This window comes from Rhamphochromis longiceps, linkage group LG7 (genome assembly GCF_057381845.1).
Source record: "Rhamphochromis longiceps isolate RC_006_pf linkage group LG7, R_longiceps_female_GT1.1, whole genome shotgun sequence".
NCBI lineage: Eukaryota > Metazoa > Chordata > Actinopteri > Cichliformes > Cichlidae > Rhamphochromis > Rhamphochromis longiceps.
In genome coordinates, this window is record NC_140563.1 from 50,032,621 (window position 1) to 50,056,851 (window position 24,231).

Sequence of the window (24,231 nt, forward strand, 5' to 3'; positions counted from 1 at the left end):
TCTTGGCAGCTGCACGCTTGACTTTTCTCAGTTCATGGGCAGTTATTTTGCGCCTTGGTTTTTCCACACGCTTCTTGCGACCCTGTTGACTATTTTGAATGAAACGCTTGATTGTTCGATGATCACGCTTCAGAAGCTTTGCAATTTTGAGACTGCTGCATCCCTCTGCAAGATATCTCACTATTTTTGACTTTTCTGAGCCTGTCAAGTCCTTCTTTTGACCCATTTTGCCAAAGGAAAGGACGTTGCCTAATAATTATGCACACCTGATATAGGGTGTTGATGTCATTAGACCACACCCCTTCTCATTACAGAGATGCACATCACCTAATATGCTTAATTGGTAGTAGGCTTTCGAGCCTATACAGCTTGGAGTAAGACAACATGCATGAAGAGGATGATGTGGACAAAATACTCATTTGCCTAATAATTCTGCACTCCCTGTATACCAAAGGCTATTATCCTCACTACAGTACCTTGGGTTTGAGTGTCCCCTGCTTGTTTCCCTCTTCACTCTCCTCCTCTACCTTCTTGCTTACTTTACTCTCCTATTAAAAACAAAAGCAAAAAGGCCCCAAAAAGCTAAAAATAAACATAACTGTTACATGATAAGGACAGAACCGTATGAAAAACACACATTGTTGATGTGTGTAAATGATGTGATACCCCATGTAGGATTGTACTTTAGCATTTCATTTATTAATCCATTTATGTACTGTGAAGAAATAAAACAATACTGAAAAACCAGATGGTGTATGATTTAGATTTTACTTTGTTGGAAATTAATTCCCAAGTTTAAGCATGGCTTGGGGATACAGTCAAATGGATAGGTACAAAGTACAATATTTAAATAGTTTAGTTGAAAAGCTTATGCTTCTTCCTGCTCCTTTTTGAACATGGACGTTATTTGGAGTTGTGGTTGCTCGTTTTCCTTTTGTTTGCTTTGTTCATTTGTCTCTTTTAATTCTATTTTTTTTTATACTTTTTCAACATGTTCAAAATAAAGATTCAATCAATCAATCAATCAATCATTATTCTAGATAGAAAAATACAACAGTGGGTAAGGGGAAAACCATAAGTTCTACAAGGTAATAATATCTTGAATAATGAATTAATAATAAACATTACCATTATTTTGTCTGTGTTTTTGGTGAATTTGAGTTTGACTTTTAGTGATGCTTTTCTGATTTTAACTTTACACTAAATGCACTTTATTAAATTAAAACTGTCCCAAGAGCTCCACTGCAGGTCCAGTGTAACAAGTGGTTTAACAATAGGTTTACTGTGATGAATTCCATCCATCTGATGTGTAGAAAAGTAAAGATTTACATTATGCTCATCCTGACCAATGCTGTGACCTTCTGGGGAATAATTAAAAGCCTTGACTTATTAATAAAGGGTTTCTGTTGCCACAGTGCATCAGTGAGCATAACTAAACTATTATGGTGCTGGTAGGTAACTCTAATTAAGCTGCGAGTATACAGGAGAATGTTTTAAGCAACTAACAGAACTTCTGCTCCTGTTAATATTTTGTTAAACCTGCACTGGCTGCACTCATTGGTGAGTCAGTTTCTCTGTTTAGCACCTTAAGGAGCTAACAATTTCAAGTATTAAGCCATTATGATTACCGGTAGCTAACTAGTGTTATTGTTTGCATTTATCCATTATTATTTCAGTGCTTTAACTCTTACCTTTAGCAATGTATATCAATACTCATGGGTAATCATATAATTTTTCATTATAACTGGTTATTTTTTTAGCAACAGTAAATTTTTCAATTTAAGAAAAAGTATACTTTAACAGTGCATTGCTTGCTTTAAGCTAACTATGTTAGCTTAAACTGTTTAGCCATTACTTTTTGCTAGCTCTTTAAATAGTTAGAAATGAAAATATTTTCATTCTTAAATCTCCATTTGTTTCACACTTTACAAGCATGTCTGCAAGCATGTTTATGCTGCAAAGGTTTTGTTGGCTGAATGGAGGTGTTATGGAAATATTCCAAGCTAGTACTTCCTTGTTCTGTAAAAGGAGAATTGGATAGTTGGTTTTTCAAAACCTGAGTTTGTCCTCTCATCTGGAGAGAAAGAGAGGAGGACGGCACAGGCTGACAACCTTGGCTGTGCTGATCCTATTAGACGTAATCTCCAGACTTTACAAATCCACATCTTGGGTTCATGTGAAACTCCTAAGGTTGTGACTCCCTGTCCCCCCAGCCCCCATCCTTTTCTGCCTTATAGTTCCAAACTGTTTGGATAATGCCCAATTAAATTAAGACCTATTTATTTACTTACTGTATTAGTCCTGATTCAGTAGATGGGATTATAGTTACTTAATCTTAAATATTTGATGTCTGTACAACAGAATTTCTGCTTGGCTCACCAGTTTAAAAGCCACTAAATCTGATTGTAAAATCACATTACCATACACAGTACATTCATAACAAGGTGTTTCCACTTAAATTGCTGCACATAACTGACACATAAAAAAGTCAGATATTTGAGAAGATATTTCAAGCTTAACAATGCAAACCAAGACATTACTTGTATTCCACACATGTCTTTATTTGAAGTTTTCTCAGTGTAGCCACCATGTGTGTTTTAAGCGTTTATGAGCATTGCTTTTATTGTAATGATTTTGAAATTACAGTTTGTGCAAATCTGCAAACGTCTCCGCAAATGTGTCAGACACAACAGTTTTTATTACAACTATAATGTCAAAACTTGTAAAGATCACCTTTTGTAGTAACACCGACAGAAAAAAAGACTACATTTCATTAGTTCAACACCATATACAAAAGAAAAATCACCATGAAACCAAAAGGAAAGTGGAAATACGCAGACAGGATTGGTTTAATAAGTCTTGGTTATTTTAATGAACCGCAAAACAATTTTAGAGATTGAACATTTAAATTTTTTGATAAACAGAGAAAAATATAATATATTATATGACAATTACAAATTTCGAAATATATCAGGGCCTGTAGCTTTATGAAGGAGTTATGAAAAGAAATCAACTGTGGCAGTGGATCAGGAAAATGTACTTTTCTAGATTTCTTGTCTAAACGGGGATGAGGGGGAGGGAGCGGATAGGGCACTCAGCACATGATTTCAAATAGTATTATTTTGTTTTTATGGAAAGTTGGAAACGATTACCCACCGAGTAATCAGCTGACATGGAAACCTTTAATGTATATTCTTAAATAGATGCAGACTGGTTGTGGTAAAGATATAACACCCTGGTGAAGATAATGCCTTTTCGTTCTTATAAGAAAAATGAATACTTTGCAGGCATTTTTACGTTTTGACTGTATCCCAGACGTGTTTTTTCCCCCAGGAAGTGGTGATATTCATTCCTCTCTTCTCTCTTCTTCTTCTTCCCGACTTTGTGAACACACACGCCCTCTCTGGCTGCTCACATGACGGAACACTTCTCTTCTGCTTTGGTCTTCAGCTCGGTGACCGTCGCCGAGGCCTTCTCCTTCAGCTGGTCCATGTCCATGTTCTGCAAGTTTTGAATTTGACCCAGGAGGGAGTCTTTGCCTTCCTCCTCTGTAGCGTCCTCATCCACCATCTTGAGCAGCTCCTCGGGCACGTCCACGTCATCCCCGGCCATCTCGATCATGTTCTCATCCTGCTCGCTCTGCACAGTGACAACATCAGAACAGAGAGCACGGTCAGAATCCAGGAACATCGGTGCGTTAAGGTGAAAGTTGATTTATAAAGCGAGCTGGATAATGATCACTGCATTTCTACATTTTATGTTGAATTCTTACAAAGAGAATTGAACAGGCTTTTTAAAGATCTACCTTTTACCCCTTTATTTTCAAATTAGGCACATTTTTCTGGGTTTGAAATCAAATTGTAAACAAGCAAAGTTAAAAACAAGGCAGAAGACAAACAGATAGACTCTGATATCTGTCTTAATCCACGTTCAAGTAACTGCACTCGAGGATATTCCGGCTGGCTGTGTTTTTATCAAGCAGGCATGAGTCTCATCTGATGTTATTATCCACACTGCCACACTTCATGTGTCACTGCATCAGAAAAGATGTTAAATTTAAAGCCTTTTTTTTTTCAACAAATAAAATCTAATCACTTAATATCTGGAATAGTCATGCAGTAGGCACTGTGCTGTGACTACAGGTACTTTAAAGTTCAATCTGAGGGATTATCGCAGACCTGCTTTATCCTTTCCTATTAGAATCTAAAGATATCCTCTATAGCCTTGCACGAGACCTCATTCCTATTTCTTACCACACCAATGTTTTTATTCATATTGTCTGCTTCACATAATTCAAAGAATGCTTTTTTCTTGTTGCTGAAAAATCTATTTCAAATGCTAATCTCCAGTAAAAACACTTTGACCTTTGTTCCCTTTAAGAGTGATGAGCGATGTAGCCATCATTCTCCAAGCATAATTACATTTGCACGTACTTCTTTCAGCCATTATCCTTATCATAATTATGTGGTTTCAATTTAGAAGAGAAACAGTGCTAAGAAATCCATTTGCCGTTTGAAACACAAACACAAACAATGACATGCCTGCTGCAAGAGATTGTTAGAAACACCTCCGGTAGCCAAGGTCATCACTTCATTTCTTCATTTAGATAAATAACAATCACGATGTTAGAAAACCTGTAACAGAAACTTATTTTGCCATTTCCACCAAAGAACACATAGTTAATCACATGTTTATCAAATTAAAGGTCCCTCTTTTGGTCTTTAGCTCTAAATGGTGTTAAAAAAATCTACCATACCTTGTTTTCTCCTTCCATTACAGTTTCTTTTTCTTTTCAGAGTCCTTGGAAATCCTGGAATAGCTCACTTTGAACACTCTAAAGTAGATGCTGCTGTTTCTTAAAGCCAGATCACTCTGAATAACTTTGGTGCTTCCTGATGAGCCTGGGACATCTGTTCAGTGGCAATTGGCTTTGTCCGACTCAAGGCGCAGTGCGCAACACATAGGCTAACATCTCCGGGACACTGGCTGAATCTTTTTCCACTAATCTACTGGCATGACTTCTACCTCCTGTTGTCCAGGCTGGAGTTGCCAAGCACTACTATTAGAGTAAGATAGCCTAAACTAACCATGAAGTAGCTATTTCTACCTACAGACAGGGCACTTAGCTCAGCCATCTAATTTTCTTTATAAAGCTTAATAAAGGGTTGTCAATTATTATTACCTGCCCTAATCTTTAAAAAAATCCCTCATACATACCTGTAATCTAATTAAAAAATTACATTTAAACAATTTAAAACACATTTATTGTAAGCAGATACAGTATAAGCATGTTTTAATGTTTTTTAAACCAAAACCACCAGGGTCTATTAGGTATATTAATATATTTATATTTGCAATTTTAATTGTACTTACCTCTGTTTATAGCTAGCTTCTATGAAAATATATTGAATGTTAATATGTTTATAAAATGCTTGCAAAAGTGAACTCTTGTATTGAAAGTGCATCTATTAACTCAAGTAAACCAATAGCTGTAATTTGCTATATTAGTAGACAATGGTGTAAATCACCAAAAAGCAATAAAAATCATTCAGATTTCATGGAACCTGACACAGCCTTAATTAATATAATGAATCTGTATCAAATTTGAGTAAGTCCCCAAAGTAAAAGTAAAAAAATGTGGGTATACTTACCTTTGGGAGTCTGTATTTATCTCTGAGGCACACCCTCAGTGTTGCCCTCTCTGCCTTCTTATGCAAGAAATCTGCATCTCTCTCCATCCTTCCGGGACAAAAAAATGTTATTAGTAAACTATCCTTCAGTGTTGGCCATTAGTCATAATTAAAAGTTTTCCCGAACCACGAATGTGCAAGAAATCTGGTTTACTTTTAGATTTTCTTTTAAATTCTGACATAACTACAGAAAAAAAATCTTTAAAGTATTTTATTCTGCTTTTTATTGTTTGGTGTTCATCAATGCTCAGTGCCTTTAACATCCTCCAGTTAATTTCAGTTTTATGTACTAACATGGTTCATTCCACCTACAGGCTCTCAGTATGTAGTTTAATATATAAAAAATAACATTTTACTTACTGCTAGTTTACCTATTAGCTGTTTTTGGAACGCTCATGCTGTATGTAATAGCAGCTTTAATAAAGTTACGTTTAGTAGACATATGTGGTATAGCTGTTCTTTTTTAATATTTAACATGTAATTTTTTTTCTTATTTTGCAGCTTTTAAAAAATATGTAAAATGTGTAAAATTAATATTTCTTATAATAAAAATTATACAATATTTCTTAATGTATGCTGCCCAAGTTTAACACTTATAACTTTAAAAGATGAAGTACATGCTGAGACTGCTGCTCAGCAAGAACATTTGCATATTTAATATATAAATTATTACACTGTAACATTATAAACAACATTTAAACTTTTTTCTGAATGATGATACTTTGATCTTTGAATCATGATTTTCAGATTATCAGTGATAAGTTAAAAAAAGTTAAAAACGTGATGATCGTGATTGCCAGACTCTGCATATTCCTGCATTTTTGAGACAAAGCTTGTGTACTTTCCCTCAGCCAATTAAAGATGGGATTATTGGGCTAGACTGAGTCAAGCAGGTTTGAAATCCAGCCAAGACACCACAATATAAACTATAGTGAAAAAAACCAAGGTGGTTAAGGTTAAGATTTCCAACAAACTCCCATTTATTGAAATTTTATTCACAGCAGTACAAGTTACAGATGGCCTATTTTTGCTTTGAAGAGGTGCTTTTTATCTTTCGTTTTCTTTCTTTAACAAATTCTGTTTGTGTGTGAATCATCATTTTGGAGAATTTGATCAATGGTAGGATTGTGCAGTTAATACAGATGTAGACATTTTCTGATGCCTTTCAAAATTAAACGGATTTAAGTACCCAAACATGGGAGTAGAGAGGCAGGATTAAACTTGTTATATAATACAGGCTGCATGGATCTGCTTCATGCTGCAGAATCTGTGCATTTAAAAAAAAAAAACTAATTGAATTTAATTATTTGTAAACTCACATTATGCCATTATTTCAATATTTAATGTAGCAAAATTATTAATGTTACTTTATTTTTAAAGACAAGTAAGAAAGTGAAAAGAAAAAAAGTGAGAAAATGCTCTTCACGCGGTAGGTTTTGCTTGATTATTTGTTTAAATTCAAAATTTGAATAAGTCACTCAAAATGTCAGCAATAACTGTTCTCGATGCAGAATCAGATGACAGATTATAGAAGATCACTGAGCTGGGTCCATTATGACATATAGCCCTGACGGATTATATTGTAGAACAATATGAATTTAAAAAAAAAAAGATTAAATGTTACAGCATTTTTACTGTGGTGGTATGATTTCTGTGACCTTCAATGACAGATCCACTGCTCAGAAACACACCTTGCTTATTGTAAATTCAAAAGAAATAATATCCACATTGGCATCGTCAAGGTCAGATTGCACAGTCAGCAGCCATACTGTTTTTGGTGGGCCCGTGACAGCCGTTAAGAAAAAAACAGGGGGTACCCTCCATGTTGCTACTTACTTTTCCTCCACCAACTGTTTTTGGTACTCTTCATACTCCTCGCGTGTCATCCCTGCGGCTTTGGCAGGATCTGAGGGGGTGGCCTCCTCTTCTTTGTCACCTCCACCGCCAAGACCCATTCCTGACAGGGGGTTCCCAATCATGCTCTTGATCAAGAAAGCCATCTTCAGTTCTGGGACTCTTTACCCTTTACGGCTACGAGGAATTTTGAGCTGATGAATATGATCCTGCTCCCCTTCGCTTCAGCTTCCTATAGCTGTCAAATCCAGTGGTAGCTCTCTAGCTAACCTGCTGCTTGTCTATGGACCCAAGGACACACTGGCAACAAGCAACAGAAACATACACAACACACACACACACACTCATGCACACACTTAAACGCACACACGTTTTGCCTCGTCCATAATCTGGATTTAATCCTTCCTGCTTCACTATACTAAGAGGCAGATGGCCTGTTTTCTCTCTATTTTTAAATCATGCGGGACTTTCTGGATGTTTTTCGAATAACTCTGACACTGCGGGGATTCTTTGGCAACAGTTGGAGACGCGCTCGTGTCAAAAATCATTTTGGAGTGGGGCGTCTTCAGTTTATCACCACACATATGTGGCTTCCACCCACTGCTGCTTAATCATATTAGTAAAGTACGGGTTGGCCCGTGTGCAGCTCATACTGCCAAGAGCAGAGTAGCAGGGTGGAGAGAGAGGAGCAGGATTAGAGTCTTGTTTATCCCTGTGAAGCCATCCCTCAAGCAGTGCTATTGTTCTGTGGGAGGATGATTGACAGGAAGGGTGGGGACCTTTCATTTCATTTCACTATCACGCAATCAAAATTCAAGTTTGGCGAGGAACCTGTACACGAATGATTGCACGCTGAACATTTTAGGAAAGCTGCTCTGCTGATTTAATAACTCGGTGGTGCTCATACTACCAAAGAGAGTACAGTGCAGATTGTAAGAGTTTATTTTTTTGTTTTTAATTTCATTAATACAATCAAACAACATCATAGAGAACTCCTGCACAACATTTAAACCACCTGCCTGATTGTGGAGGCCTCATTCATGTTGGATTCAAAGCAGCTCTCAGCCATAGGAGGATGGATATGAGACCTGTCATGGTGGCCTGTGATGTCTGGCACCAGAGGATCCGTACAGTTCTTTGAGTTGTAGTTTTGAGCCTTGAGTACTCCTCCAGTCTGCGTATCGAGGTATCCTTGGGCAAGATGCTGCACCTGGAGATGAACCTGCATTCATCAGAGTCTGAATATGGAAAATAAAACCACTTGTGTGAATGCGTGTATGATTGGGTGAATGAGACTTGTTCTTTGAATGGAATGCTTTTCTACTCAGTTGCAGCAGAGAAGTGCTTTATAAGTACCAGTACCGGTGACGGGATGTACAATCCTGCTGATATATTTTTTCAAAATATATTGAACACCATAAAGGAAAGAAACAGTATGATAAACAAATAAAGAGAAATTATTGCTATTTAAAAAATAATGGGGTCATAATTACCCCACTTGTAATCACTTTACCTGCTCAGGAAGCAACCACCATCCCATGTTTATAAAGAGTGTGCTGGTAATGAGCTGGATGTTCCCCCTCATGGTGTCCATCATTTTTGAAAGTGCTTTTAATTTGTTGGACCAGAGAACAGTTTCCTTCTTCACCTTTATTTCATCCTGCATGACCTGCCCAGAGATGGGGGGGTTTCTGTAACTATTCACAGTTGTTTTCAGAAGTTGATGGCAAATATGAGGTTTTTTTCTTCTCGGTTTTTACATTTTTTTAAAACCCAGAGAGGTAAATCTGCTCTTTCTTGCCTCCGAAAGAATTGAATCTTTCACTTTTTATACCAAAATATAAAAATTAATACAATTTGTTTTGGTTTGTTTTTACACAATGTAGAGTTTACAAAGAATGGTCTGGAAAGGAGAAAATCTGATGAGTCTCAAGTTGTGCTGCAACATTTGGATGGTAGGGTCAGAATTTGGTGTGAACAACAAAAGCATGGATTTGTCACACCTGTTTCATTTTCTTAGTTGATAGGGGTTGCACCTGATGTGGTCTCTTGCTGCTATAGCGGATCTGCTTCAACGTGTTGTGCATTAAGAGATGCTCTTCTGCATACCTATGAAGGGTTCCGGCTGCTGGTGTCAAAGATGTTTTCTTCGCACACTTTGGGCCCCTTAGTCAATGTCATTTAAACACTATAATCTGAGTACTGTATTGTTGCAGACCATGTCCATCCTTTTATGACCACAGTGTACCTATCCCCTGATGAATACTTCCACGAGCACATGATACCATGTCACAAAGTACAGATCATCTTACATTAGTTTATTAAACATGAATGTGAGTTCACTCTACTAAAATGGCCTCTAGACCCCCGATCACAGTCCAATCGAGTCCAGTCGTGGATGTGCAGATGTCTGTTGAATGTTTTAAGCATCTTGTTAAATCTGACATTTAGAATTAAGGAAGTTCTGAAGGCAAATGAGGATTCAACCCAGTATTAGCATGGTTAACCTAATAAAGCGTCCAGGAAGTCTTTTGCAATAGGTGGGAAAATTGTGATAATGAGAAATTAACAGAAAACAAATTATTGAGCATAGATGCACCATGTATGAAGTGTGGAACAATAACCAGGCATGGTGCAGTTATTTGTTTACAGTCGTTTATGTAAATTGTTCAGGTAGAGGATATGTCAGATTCTGACTTGTTTGACTCAACTGAAACAGATAAACAGTCCCAGAAATCCAATGTCTGGGTTTACATTATCAATAGTTCTGCCGTATTTTATACAAAATTGCACATTTCAAAACACAGGTTCTGTTTCAGGGAATGGGACTGTGGCAGATTTCTCTCTTTTTTAAAAAAAAGAATCTAAGGATCTGACCAACCAGGAATACTGTAAGTAACATGTTGCATCATGTTGGAAATCCAGAAGTGTTACACTGATCAAATTACAAATCTGCAATGAATTAAAAAAACATCTACAGCAAAACCAATTTTTTAAGTAAAATAACTTACACTGAAAATAATCAAACCCCATCCAAAAAAAAAAAAAAAAAAAATGGAAATGGACATTCCCTCATGTATACACTTTGGCTTTATGAAAGTAGGTCATCAAAAGAACTTCTTAGCTGCTGCTTCTTGTTGACTTCTGCAAAAGAAATAAAGAAAAGGATGCAAAAAAATTAGAGGAGTGGTTAGATTTCCAGGCAGATGCAACCCAAATTACAACCTGATATCTTACTTGTACATGACGTAGCAGAAGAATAGGACTGACTGGACCACGACAAAGATTGCAAAATGAACAGTGGATAAGCAGGAAGGCATGGGAGGCAACTCGGGACACTTCAGGACCTTGTCAGCTGGATTCTAAACAACACAATGCAGATCAGCGAGTTCAGTCAACACTTTTTTTGTTGTAAAACAGATCAGAAGAGTTCAGACTCCGATCCATACCTGAGCATTACGCTGAACCAGGTGCTCCACGTCCCTTTTGACGGTGTGCAGATGTTCCTTGATGTCGCTGAAATGTTGCATGGTCTCGTATGTCCCCATAGCGGCTTGATTACCCTGATTCTGGACAGAGCCAATCTGTCTCAGCGACTCGTGAAAGGAGCTTCTGCAGAAGGACAGAGACATCATGCTTACTGACTGGACATTAACATTAAAGAAGCCTCAAAAGGACTGAAATAAATCACTGCTGATTGAATTCATGTGGGGAAACATGCTGAACAGTAAACATGCTGTGAGGTGCTGCTTATTTAAAGTCATATAAATTGTCTAAAAATTAATCTTTTAATCCCTATTCACTGGAGGCTACATATTCTCAAACTTTGAAAAAACAGAAAATTGCCATCTGATAAAAGAGGTCATGATTGCTAAATTAATCCCTTATAAAAACATGTTCTTACAACAGATTACAAGTACAGAGGGATAAGAAATGGCTCAGAAACAGGGGGACACCATGTGGATTATGCATCTATGAGAGGGACGGCTAACATGCTGAAGACAAAATTAAAAAATTGTCTGAAAATGTAACAAAGCATCTGATAGCTGGTCCCCATTAATGTGGATGTGCGTGAAATTGAGAGCCTTTCTAACTGTAATTGATCACCCGTGGAAGCATTTTACCGTCTCAATCTTTAAATTGCTCATTTATATCTGGTAGAAACACTCTTCTATAACTCCTGTGCACCACTAACTGAACAGTCAGGGTCAAAAGAACATATGCTGACCAGTTCAGACTGGTTTATCCTGGTCACTTCATCATCTGTCTGGAAGATTTGTGTCAAGCTGCCATTCACCCTTGATTTATCAATGGAAATTAGTACAAATCATTTCTCACATTCACCCCGTCAGATAGCAGAATAAACCAGTCTGAGGTGCTAATGCTGAGGCCCACCAAGGACTGAATGTGAAATCTGTAAATCTGCATCTTCACTTTCAGATTAATCACTAAAGGAAGACTACATTGAATGCAAAGCATTCCCAGAAGAGAAGAAAGACTTTAAGCCAGGATCACATTTCTCAACAAAATGTAATTTCTAAAAGTTGATTACTTACAGGGAGGAAGCAACTAGTTTCCCCTCTATCATCTTAAACACGTCTAAGGCGATTATGAAGGGGAAAAAAGACAAATGAGCAGAATTCCACTAGTGTAAGCAAGACAGCCCTGAGGGAGATTGTGACAAGAAATCAAAAGGATGGGACACTGTATTTTGCTTGTATATGACAGATGTATTCAAAGACTACTAAGCTGATAAGGGCAGAACGGTGCTAAGAAGGGGCCTTTTCTTGCTCGGCCACATGGTCGAGGTCTGAAACAAGGACGACATACAAACAAAATCTAATTTGTTTCACGGACATGTGGGGGGGGGGGGGGAATCTCCCTTGAGGAAGTAAGTGAGCATTTATTAAACCCTACGTCTAATCTTCGTCTACTCCAAGTGACCCATTTATGAGCAAAGAGCCCTCTATGTAGGTTTGGAGCGAGACTAAGTCCTATCATAAACTCTGTGTTTAAGACGGGTCAGGATAAACTGAGCACTTAATCTATAAAGTAATACAGATCAGTTGCTCACATTAGCACATTAGCAGAAGCTGCTGAAGCCTTTTGCCAGCAAACTTATTTACTGTGCCAATCAGCTTACTCCTGTGTAGCACCCTTAATATTCAATTATTACATCTTCCCACTCACTGCAGGATTAAAAAAAAGAAGAAGCAAAAAACAAAAACTGAGAGTGCTTGGGTAGATTTAGCAAACGAGTAACCAAGAGTCGAGTGCCACGGGAATTATGGGTCAACAATATGATAAAGAAAATCATGTATGCAGTCATCTGAGAATGAATGTCCTGTTGGATTTAGGGCATATAAACAGCTTGCTTTTTTGTGATACATGAGAGATTAATGTTACATAAACTACAATCTTTAATATCTTGTCATTCTGATTAAATCTTTATGCAGATGGTGTGTTAAAATTAACACAAGACAAATATGCATTAATAAAAATAAATAAATCCAGTTTCTTTGTTCGTGCAGCTCGATTTTAAAAACGCCCAGATTGAATCAAACTTGTCAATCAAGTTTTCCTGAAAGGAAAATAAATATTTGTGCTAAATGGCTGACAAAAGAGTGAGTAAGACTACGTAGCTGTTTCATAAGTCAGTCATAACGACTCACTCATCAAGCAGCAGACATACACTCAACAAAAATATAAACGCAACACCTTTGTTACTGCTCCCATTCCCCATGGGATGGACGTAGAGACCTAAAATTCATTCCAGATACACAATATAACCATCACTCCCAAACAGTGGTCACAAATCAGTCCAAATGTGTGGTAGTGGGCACATCTGCTATATTGAGATAATCCATCCCACCTCACAGGTGTGCCACATCAGGATGCTGATCTGACATCATGAGTAGGGCACAGGTGTACCTCAGACTGCCCACAACAAAAGGCCACCCTGGAATGTGCAGTTTTTTGCGTTATTGGGGGTCTGGGGACCCAGAACCGGTCAGTATCTGGTGTGACCACCATTTGCCTCATGCAGTGCAACACATCGTTGCATGGAGTCTATCAGATTGTCAATTGTGGCCTGTGGAATGTTGGTCCACTCCACTTCAATGGCTGTGCGAGGTTGTTGGATATTCGTGGGAACTGGTACACGCTGTCGTATACGCCGGTCAAGCACATCCCGAACATGCTCAATGGGTGACATGTCCGGTGAGTATGCTGGCCATGCAAGAACTGGGACATTCTCAGCTGCCATCTGCCCTGAACAATGTGAACCATGATTCATCCGTGAAGCGCACACCTCTCCAACGTGCCAGACGCCATCGAATGTGAGCATGTGCCCACACAAGTCTGTTACGGCGACGAGCTGGAGTCAGGTCAAGACCCCGATGAGGACGGCAGGCATGCAGTTGAGCGTCCCTGAGATGGTTTCTGACAGTTTGTGCAGAAATTGTTTGGTTGTGCAAACCAATTGTTCCAGCAGCTGTCTGGGTGGCTGGTCTCAGACGATCTTGGAGGTGAACCTGCTGGATGTGGAGGTCCTGGGCTGGTGTGGTTACACGAGGTCTGCGGTTGTGAGGCCGGTTGGATGTGCTGCCATATTCTCTGAAACGCCTGTGGAGACGGCTTATGGTTGAGAAATGAACATTCAATGCACGGGCGACAGATCTGGTTGACATTCCTGCTGTCAGCATGCCAATTGCATGCTCCCTCATTGCTTGTGGCATCTGTGGCATTTTGCTGTGAGACAAAACTGCACATTCCAGGGTGGCCTTTTGTTGTGGGCAGTCTGAGGTACACCTGTGCACTACTCATGATGTCAGATCAGCATCCTGATGTGGCACACCTGTGAGGTGGGATGGATTATCTCAATATAGCAGATGTGCCCACTACCACACATTTGGACTGATTTGTGACCACTGTTTGGGAGGGATGGTTATATTGTGTATCTGGAATGAATTTTAGGTCTCTACGTCCATCCCATGGGGAATGGGAGCAGTAACAAAGGTGTTGCGTTTATATTTTTGTTGAGTGTATTTAAAAATGCTGGCATGCCCACAATGACATAGTCCATAAAGAGCTTATGGTAAACAATACATAAGCAAAGATATGTTATTGACCTAATATAACATTGAACCTACACACCAAATCAGACTCACTTATTCTAAGTAGCAGAATCAATCATTCTCTGCGAAAAATGAAATCTGAGCACAGGTGACTATTTTTATGGTTTTAAAAGAAGCACATTAGAGCTGGATATCAGTGTGCACTTTGAGCTGTAATTGTGGTATGACAGAATTCCTAATCAGCCACCTTTTGGGTTTCTCTGCTTCCTGATCAGCTGTCAAAAAGTCTGTCCAAACGACTGCAACACTATCCCGCTCATGCGGTATTTCTCTATCATGCAACGGATTCATTGCAAATGAGTTTTTTTTATTAGGTAATTGGTATTAGGTATTTGGGCACTCTTGTCTCTGTGCCAAAACCCAGTTTACACTGGCGCAATGCATCAGTAAATCTGGGCCTAGAAATCGAGCGTTACCAACTGTGGAGGAAGCCGTTACAGCCGCTGGATTATCAGGACAGCAGACACCTGTGATGTCGCAGCCAGCCTCTCCTAAGATTAAATGTGATGTGATGGATTTAAGCGGCAGGATTTCCCTTGTTTTTCTGGAGTATCACGGATGTGTCTTTATGTTGTTTTTTTGAAAAAACAGCTATTTTTTAAGAATAACTGATTGTCAACAACAAACACTGTTGTTACTTACTTCAACTCGTTCAGGCTTTTGAGAACCTCCTGCTGCGTGGCTACGATGGAGCCCAGCTGCTGACCAGCAGAATCCAGCTAAGAGAGAAATGAAGCACAATGGTCTCAAAGTTCATACTGTTACAGCTGTCATATAAAGGGTTTCCTATGTTTTGATAAGTGCTCAGATGAAAAGTTTAATAAGGTAGGAGTTCATAGAAAGACAGTCCAAAGTCCCGACACACATTTTTAAAATGTAAAAAGAAACAAAAAAAAGAAGAAGAAAGAAACATGCTTCTCCATTCGTAACAAAATCTAAAAATCTATCTTGCAGCTTTACAGCGAACACCTTTAGCTTGCGTAAGTTTGCTTCTTGATGACATGCCCACCTGTCCTGACTCAGTGTTTGCCCCCTTTTTGGCGACCTCATCCGTGATGACGGAGACGTATCGACGCTGTTCGTCCAGGATCATAGCGAGCTGCCGGTTGAGCTGTTTGATTTCCAGATGGATCCGGTTCTGGCCTTCAAACACCTGACGAATCTCCCGGTCATTCACACTCTCATACAAATCATCGACTGAAAAAAGAGACTGCAGATTAAAACCTAATTATAGAAAAGAAATTTGTAAACTTTTCATGTAGATTTACAAAAGTAATATTTGGACATATTTGTCTTGAATGTATTCTGATTCATATTTTTCAAATAATTTAACTTTTTTTTTTAGGTAACACGTAACAGATTAATATAGAATATAAATAAAAACAAATGTGTATTTTTCATTCATTGTGTAATTTTACACAACTGTTTGGACCATCATGCTTCAGAAAACTAACTTGGTTCTCCTTGGACGTCCGGGTGCTCCTTCTGAAATTCCTCTTTCTTTTTATCGAGCTCTTGCTGGAAGTTCTGAAATTCCTCCTGGTACTTGTCCTTCTCTTCTTTAGGAATCTCAGATTCAACTGGGGGCTTCAATGGGAAAGACAAAAAACCCCTCTGTGAACTCAATAGAGGCTCTGCTTGGGTGTATAGTGCATATGCACGCACACATGCACGTCCACACACACAGACAGACACGCACACACACACAACTACAGAGTGAGTAAAAGACACAACGGATTGGAAACGTATTAGGAGTTCTAGACAAAAAAAAAAAAAAAATGTAGTTACCGGTTGCTGGCCAGGCTCTGTGAGTCTGAATAGCAAGAAGGATAAAACATCGTGGTCATCTGACGGACAAAAGAAAATTTCAATGAGAAAAATCACAAACATCAGAAATAAAATTATTGAATTACCACACTTTAAGACTATAATATAATATCTCAGAAACAACTGCAATAAGGTAATACTATCATGCTATATTAGTAATTAGCAATTACCAATAAGCAGTAAGTCAAATAGTGATACTAGGAACAAGGACTAAAGGTAGCACTAATAGGCAATAATGTTAAGATGGAAACAATTTAACTAGTCAAGACCAGACCAGCAAAACTAGTGACGTCATCATAAGACTGAGGTAATGTTTCAATAATGTTTTAACTACAGAAAATTACTAGACAGTACAAATGAAATTAAGTCTTTAATAGAAGGCAGACCTGAAATATTTCTAGTGCTACTACTGCCACTGCTCATTAATACAAACATCTAATTAGCCAGTTAAATCGCAGCAAGAATTTAGATGTGTAGACATGGTCAAGAGGGCCTGTTTAAGTTCAAACAGAGCATCAGAATGAGGAAAAAAATGTGATTTTTGGCATGGTTGTCGGTCCCACGCAGTCTAATCTGAGTATTTCAGAATCTGCTGATCTGCTGGAATTTTCCAAAAAAAACATCTCTATGTTTTAATGGTCCGAACAAGAGAGAACATCTAGTGAGTTCCAGTTCCAAAAACTGGTGAAATGCCTTGTTAATGTCTGAGGTGAATAGCCAGACTGCTTCAAGTTGATAGGAAGATGACAGTTAACCATTTTTACAACCAAGAAATGCAGAAAAGCATCTCAGAATGCACAAGACATCAAACCTTGAAGCAGATGGGCTACAGCAGCAGAAGACCACACTGCTAAGAAAAGGACTGTACTCAAATGACCTCCACAGTCACTGTTTGGGAAATAGTGGAACAAAAGATTCAAACCGTTTCTGTGCAGCCAACAAATCTGCAGCTGTGGTGTGAAGCTATCACCTCATATGGATGGTTTTGAAGGTAAAAGGAGGAGCTAAGTCAATAAGAGGAAAAATATGCGGCTGATAAAATGCCTGTGAGCGTGGCTCAGTTTAGAAAGTGAGCTAAGAGCGACTGCTGGGTCGAATATGAGTTATTACAGAGAAATCCGTTGCTTACGAAATTTTGATTTTGTAGACAGTAAAGACTTTTAACAGCAAATAGAATAATACCTGCTAAACCACCGGTAGCAGCTGAAATGCCAAAGAAACCGTCAGATGGAATGACCATGTTGTCCACCTTTGTGCAGAACTCGTAGTCCTCTTTGTCCGGAGTGAAACCGTTGTTGATCAAGACCTGAAGAGGAAAAACAGCAAAAACAAAAACACAGCTACATTTTTACTGTCTCAAAAGTGCCATTGTTTTTCTCTTACTTCACATTGTGAATATATACACACTTAATGCTAAAAGGTTCATGTTTTCTCCTACCGTCAGTGTCCTTTTGTAGTATGTTATTTTGGCTCTGACAGGGTAGGGTTTATTGCGGAAGTCTCGTAAACATGTACCGAGGGCCTGCGTGGAGCCATCGCTGCGTGAAAACAAACAAAAAACTATTACTTGCACCTCATAATTACGGTTAAACTTTGAGGAAAACACACTCACGTTTATTAGATAATAACATTCATGCCTGCGTATATACTTTATGGTACAGTAGGCACAGAATTTAAGATTTAAAAAAATGATTTAAAGCTTTCACTCGCCCAAGGGAGATTAGGAAGGAGAGAGGATTATTTACTTTCCAAGCAAATATAATCATATTTCCTAATCTTCTTTAAGTTGGTAAAATTTGAGTTGGTGATGACATCAGAGGAAAGCGCAAGAAATGTTTACTTACTTTTGATGATCATAAACAAGGTTGCCATTGTTTCCCACGACGAGAATAGCTGGGTTATTTTTCTGGAAAGATTCCCAGAAAACAAAGAAAAAAATTAATCCTTTTTGTCATCTAAAGCACAGAAATAGATTTGATGTTTAGGTAATCTTATTTAACTAAGTAAAATTTAAATTTCACATAAACAAAAAGCTCTGGGTTCTTAATTGCTAACATGATTCCTGACTGAGAAATCAAGCTGTTTGTTATAATATAGGCAGAAAGTCTCTCAACCGACTGCTCCCACCACACAATAACAGAAACAAATGTGAATAAAGCTATAGTGCTTTACACTTTACGCTTATTACTCATTAAGGTTTTACCATTATTAAACACTATAGCTGACACCAACCTTTCCGTCATTGTCAAAAGAATCAAAGAAGACTCCAATTCCGTTCCACTGATCAGCAGCTCCGTACACTGGACCCTCAAGGCCTTGTGTGCTGGTGAACCACACGGCCTGTCAGCCATAAAAATAAGTCAGTAAATAAAAATAAAAAACAATAAATAGCTCATTTATGTAAAAGAACTTGTTTGGAATCCATGGGATTAGAGCTGAATAAAGAATATCTGATTTAATATTTAAAGGAAATTTGATATATGGGTGATTACATATATACAAACATACACATATATTTGTTTTCTATTGGAAAGCAATTTTTATTTTGATGGTTTGGCAATATTATTTTAAGACAGTGTGATCAGATCAGATCAGAGCCTTTTCTGCGTGCCCAGCTGAGTTGAGTGTCATACATTTATCTGTTCTCTTTTTGATTTCCTCTCTCCTTTTTCTATCTCTACACTGTCACTATCTAATAAAGATTAAAATGCCACTTACTGACTACACAGTGCACCATTTCTCTACTCCAGTTTCTTGTTAACAACTGACCTAAACGGATACAGTGTAAGTTCATTTCATAAGCTATAGTGTCCTTGTCAGAACACTTTGTTCTCGGAGTGCTGGTTTACTTGCGGTTCCTAGAGTATTTAAAAATAGAAGGAAGCGCACTTATTTAAGATTAGCCTTAAAACCTCTGATAAAGCTTAAAGTTTGTGTCAGATGACGATATGGTGTAACAGGCCAAGGTTACTGGGTCTATTGTGATGCATTGTGTGTTTCTTCTTTATTCACCTCTTTTCACTCTTGACGTGTTTACACACAACTCTGTATTTACTCATTAGTCACTATTAATCTCTGATTGTTGGGGTTTTCTTTCAATCTTTCAATATAAAACATCTTGAGATTATTTGTGATTTGGTGCTATATACATGAAACAGCACCTAACTAAACTGCATGAAATACTGCTACATCATTGACAATATAAAAATCTGCAATTTTACATATTTGTAGCATGCAATTGTGTATTTGGGTGAAGTGCTTCATTTAGGCTCCCCAGAGAAGTTTAACCTCTTACAAGGTTAAACTTGTTTTTATGTTTTAGTTTTTCTGTGAAGCACTTTGTGATTTTTGTCTTGAAAGGTGCTATACAAATAAAATTTTACTTTTATTTTACAAGTAAAATCAATATCTTTATGCTTCACATTACACTTGTTAGGCAGTGTTTGTCATACAACCCTATGGGTATGACACACCTGAAACAGGGTGTGTAGGTGAAACAGGTTTTGAAGCAAGTTTCTTAATATCTACTATTAGATTATCCACAAAAGAAATATTGGCCTGTTGTACAGCAACGGGGAGATTTCTTCCATCCACGCAGTCAATACTGGCTATGAGGGAAAAATTATTATTCCTCAACTAGTTATTGGATGTTGATGGTAGTTACAGGGAAAATGATTGCTAAAGTCCCAGTCACACAGACCTATGGACTGGTCAGTGACCCCCTGGCAACCCTTGTTGCTAAGTGAAAATGTGTATTGCACAAGCAGTAAGATAAACCCTCATTGTGACTGCTTTGGTTGCTACCATATTGCTACAGTCTTTGTTTCAATGGAAGTTGCGGTCTTGTCTACAAACACTGCCCAGCTGCTCTCTGAGCAGTAGTGAAACTGTGAAAAGTGGAAATGGAGAAGGTTTGCCTTCAAAGTAAAAGATGTGCCTTTTGAAAAATGCTGGCTGCAGCACTGAGCCAAAACTTTATTTTGAAGGTGAACCTTTTTCATTTCTAATTTGCATTGGACCTTTTGACATTTTACTATCACTCAGCTAGAAGTTAGCAAGTAACTGCAGACAAACGTGAAAAACTACTATTTTGGTGCAGAAGATCTGCAACCAGTTTCCCGAGCAACAGCCATCCACCTCAAGGAGTTACCACCATACGTGGTTGTTAAATGTCCAATATAGAGGAGGGGGTTTAAGCTGAGCCAGAAGCAGTGATAATCAGTGTGGGATCACTGAGAGTGTTTTTCCTCAGCCATTCATGTGACTGGTTAAGGTCAGCTAACAAACACACATTTTCTTATCATCTTTGAAAAAAATTGTTTCCTATTGGCTTTAGAAAGATTTCTCTTTATGTTTATGCTCATCATGAGGAAGAGACTGGCACAGGCTAGCTTGGAGTATGCTGGAGTAGACGGTGGAAAATTAAGCTAGACCCTCGCAGCTGCACAATCAGCCCACACTGAGGTTTTTCCCCTTCTTACCAAACCGTCAGCTCCCATTCTTCCTCTTCCAGATACCCTGAATGTCACCTCGGCCTCCCAGTGCTCAAAGTTGACTTTGTTTTTCGTCCAAACAGAACCCCTCTGACTCCTGAGGGATGGCGTAATGCGCACCTGGTCTGCGCTAGGAATGGCATCTAGAACAGAGAGAGGACGCAAAGTGAGTTTACTTACTAATTTATCACAAACTTTCTACTATCACAAATCTGTGGAAAAGAACTAAGTGACACAATAAATGTTGTTTTTTCCCCCACTACTGCTGCAGAGGTGTATTACTGTTATTACACGTCAGCATTATCAAGTTGTACCTACTTGATAAGCTCTTTACTGCCTAGCACCTGATTTGTTTGTACGCTTTTTTCCCCTCTCCAAATGCTACACTGCTTCTACTTTGTACCAGGTCAATAAATAAATAAATAAATAAATGAATAAATATTTTTAGCAGTTTTATATCACAGGAAGTATGGCTTTGGAGCTCTTGTAAGACAAAATGAGCAAAGAAGAGCATCAGCTTGTGCTCTGGGAATGTGTAAAAGGTCATATTTAATATGCATTCAAATGTGACAGTAATCTTTGCAGCTGTTGGGGGACAACAGAAAAAAAGTTTATTCACAATATGTTGGGTGCTCTGTTTTCTCTCTCTTTGCTTCCTGTCAACCTCTACTCACACACTTAATGAAGCCACCAATAAACAGTTCACTGAGGAAATAACCTGCAGAATGCTAATGAAGGTGGTCTTCATGCAGTGTTATTTAGAGAGAATGCAGTGTAAGCTGGTGCAGCTTTCTTGTATCAGCAGGAATACTCACAGTGTGATGCAAGACTCCAAAGGCCTATTTTTGCAAGAGGAAAGTTCAACAATGAGGAGGCCTGTGTCTGCACACTCCCCAGCGCCAGTCAGGACTTCGAACTTAACTCTGACTTATTCAGCTCTGCACTGATTTGAATGAAAATGAGACTGGGAGTCGAGTGCTAAAATCAAAGCATTTCCTAGTGCACTTGTGAATGAACAAAACAAGCCGCTGTCGCCTCTGGACACCCCAGAGCCGAAACAAACCACAAACAGGACATGGCCTCAGCCGTGCTCGTGCCAGCTGGACAAACGGCTGTCGAAGAGATTTGACGAGCAGCGGTTCAGTGATGCTGACAGCTGGACACAAACTTACTTCCAGTGTGGATCCAGAAAGGGATACCGCCGTCACTCTGAGACAGGTGCGGCCCTTTGAAGCTGTATTTGTACTCAAACCGGCGGTGTGGCGCCTCCTCTGTCGTCGAAGCTCCCACGGCGATGTCGGCCACACTGCTGTGAAATATTAGCGTCGTGACAAAAGTTGTTATCAACAAACGAGCGCCGACAGCCGGGCTCTCCGTTATGGGCACCGCCATGTTTCTGTATCACTGCTGACGTAGCGCTGAGTCCGCGAGCATGACGGGATGCCTGTTGGGCCAACAGGGCGTTTTCTCATTGGACGATGTTTGGGTCCTATTTCGTCCCGCCCCTTCCTCTCTGCGCTATCTCAACACAACCAACAAAAGTAAACGACAACATGAATAATCAACGGCGAATATAATAATAATAATAATAAAAAAAAGCCAAATAATCAGACAACAAATAAATAAACGGAAAAAAGTTACAATAAAGCTTCCAGGAACAGAGGCAGTATACCACAGCAGAAATTCAAATGGCCACATCCTTGCTAGTGATAGGCTGGAATTGGCAATTTTTAAAAAAAGAGCTGTAATGCAAATTCAATTTAAATTTGACAAAAATGGTGAAATAGCATTTACATGTCAAGGGTGGATTCACTCCGCCAACATGCTTTTGATTAGAATGCCTTTTCATGTGAGATATTTTGACATTTTACCATGCAGTATATTTGTAATAAATAAATAAATAAACAAAACACTGATTCAAGTCACAGAGGCCTATAAACCGACCAGCAACCGTTAGACAAAAATGTGCGTTCACTGGCTGTTTGGTAAGTTGTTGTTGGCAGTTGCTTTGAAATTCATTGCTACAATCTCATTCTGAAGGTCTAGGGAGTGGTCAGAGCTGGTAGCAAGTACCAGTTGCATCTGTTGCAAATAGTTTGCATGGAAGAAACCACAAACTGCCCAGGTGCCACTTTGGGAATGCACAGGCTTTTTATTTTTTCATTTTTATTTATTTATTATTATTATTATTTTTTTATAGATTAATTCTACTAATGACAGCCCAGGACACTCTTGCAGAAGACTCTCCGAATCTCAAGACTCCGCCTTTCTTGTCAAAAAAGAGGGGTATTTCAATATAACTGATAACGTTGTACTTTAGTAGTAATGTTAACTAAATCGGATCAGCTTATTTATTATTAATACTAACTGTAAGACTAGAAAACTTTATTCTTCTTACATGTTTGGATATTTCACTAAATAAACCTCTACTCACAAACACACAGGTACACACATAGAGAGGCAGAGTCCTGCTGTGTGTAACTGCTGCTGATTGCGGGCAAATAATAAAATCATGTTGCACTGTCTGACCGATGCTTAGGAACTTGACACAATCCACTAAGACTTTGGGGCATAATAGCACATATTTACCCCAGGGCAGCATACTGGGTCAATGTGACCTTAATATGTGCAGTTGTCACTCCATTAGGTCTTGCAGGTGATTATATGAAGAGGATGAACATGATATAAACTATTAAAACATATACCGAGGCCTTGATTTACTTCAAAATTTTCCCCACTTTCCCCCAGTTGCCTCTATGGGTGCTGCACCACTACAAGGGCCCGTTTGGAGCCTTTTTCTTCCTGTGAGTGAGCCACTGAATTATTTGGCTACCTTTGCAAGCAACATGTGAAAAGTTGGTGAAGCAGATGAAAAAAATTCAGATGAGCTAAAGCTTTAATCGTGTTTTTGGAAACAAGGTTAATAGGAGATCAGCTCCTCGAGCAGGTGAAAGACGTGAATATTGTTTTTCAACTCTGTGTCAACACAACAATAAAATCCATTATATGACAGGTATGCACAAGTGTTGCCAAACCAGATCTGTTTTGCATGTCTTTAAATAGCAGAAAACTGTCATGTGGCATGAGGCTGTGGAAAGAAAACTCTATTAGATTGATCTATTATCTACTATAAAATATACTATTAAAATACATCTGTAAAATGCTCTCCCAAACAAAACACACACGAAGGAGAATATATGAGATTGTGAAAATGTCTGGTGCAGGCTCTTA

At 38.6% G+C, this 24,231-nt stretch overlaps 2 protein-coding genes across 3 annotated transcripts; both read right to left on the reverse strand.

Annotated features, from left to right (window-relative positions):
- Positions 1-3,411: 3,411 nt before the first annotated feature.
- cplx4a (complexin 4a) lies at positions 3,412-7,801 on the reverse strand. The gene is made up of 3 exons (XM_085411323.1): positions 7,527-7,801; positions 5,652-5,739; positions 3,412-3,639 (listed from the first exon to the last, which is right to left on the reverse strand). Exons 1-3 carry the CDS (start codon positions 7,688-7,690, stop codon positions 3,412-3,414), a joined length of 480 nt encoding a protein of 159 aa, XP_085267449.1. The 5' UTR covers positions 7,691-7,801.
- Positions 7,802-9,849: 2,048 nt separating this feature from the next.
- lman1 (lectin, mannose-binding, 1) lies at positions 9,850-22,432 on the reverse strand. Of its 2 annotated transcripts, XM_085414093.1 has the most exons (13): positions 22,173-22,425; positions 20,989-21,143; positions 18,740-18,847; positions 18,352-18,413; positions 17,946-18,045; positions 17,690-17,813; positions 16,469-16,527; positions 16,135-16,267; positions 15,690-15,877; positions 15,323-15,399; positions 10,994-11,156; positions 10,782-10,906; positions 9,850-10,688 (listed from the first exon to the last, which is right to left on the reverse strand). In XM_085414093.1, the coding sequence occupies exons 1-13, from the start codon at positions 22,390-22,392 to the stop codon at positions 10,652-10,654; spliced, it is 1,551 nt and encodes a 516-aa protein (XP_085270219.1). In that variant the 5' UTR covers positions 22,393-22,425; the 3' UTR covers positions 9,850-10,651. The 2 variants fall into 2 exon arrangements, with proteins under 2 accessions (XP_085270219.1, XP_085270218.1); XM_085414092.1 differs by lacking the exons at positions 9,850-10,688; positions 10,782-10,906; positions 10,994-11,156 and adding an exon at positions 13,784-14,168 and having other exon boundaries at positions 22,173-22,432.
- Positions 22,433-24,231: the final 1,799 nt, after the last annotated feature.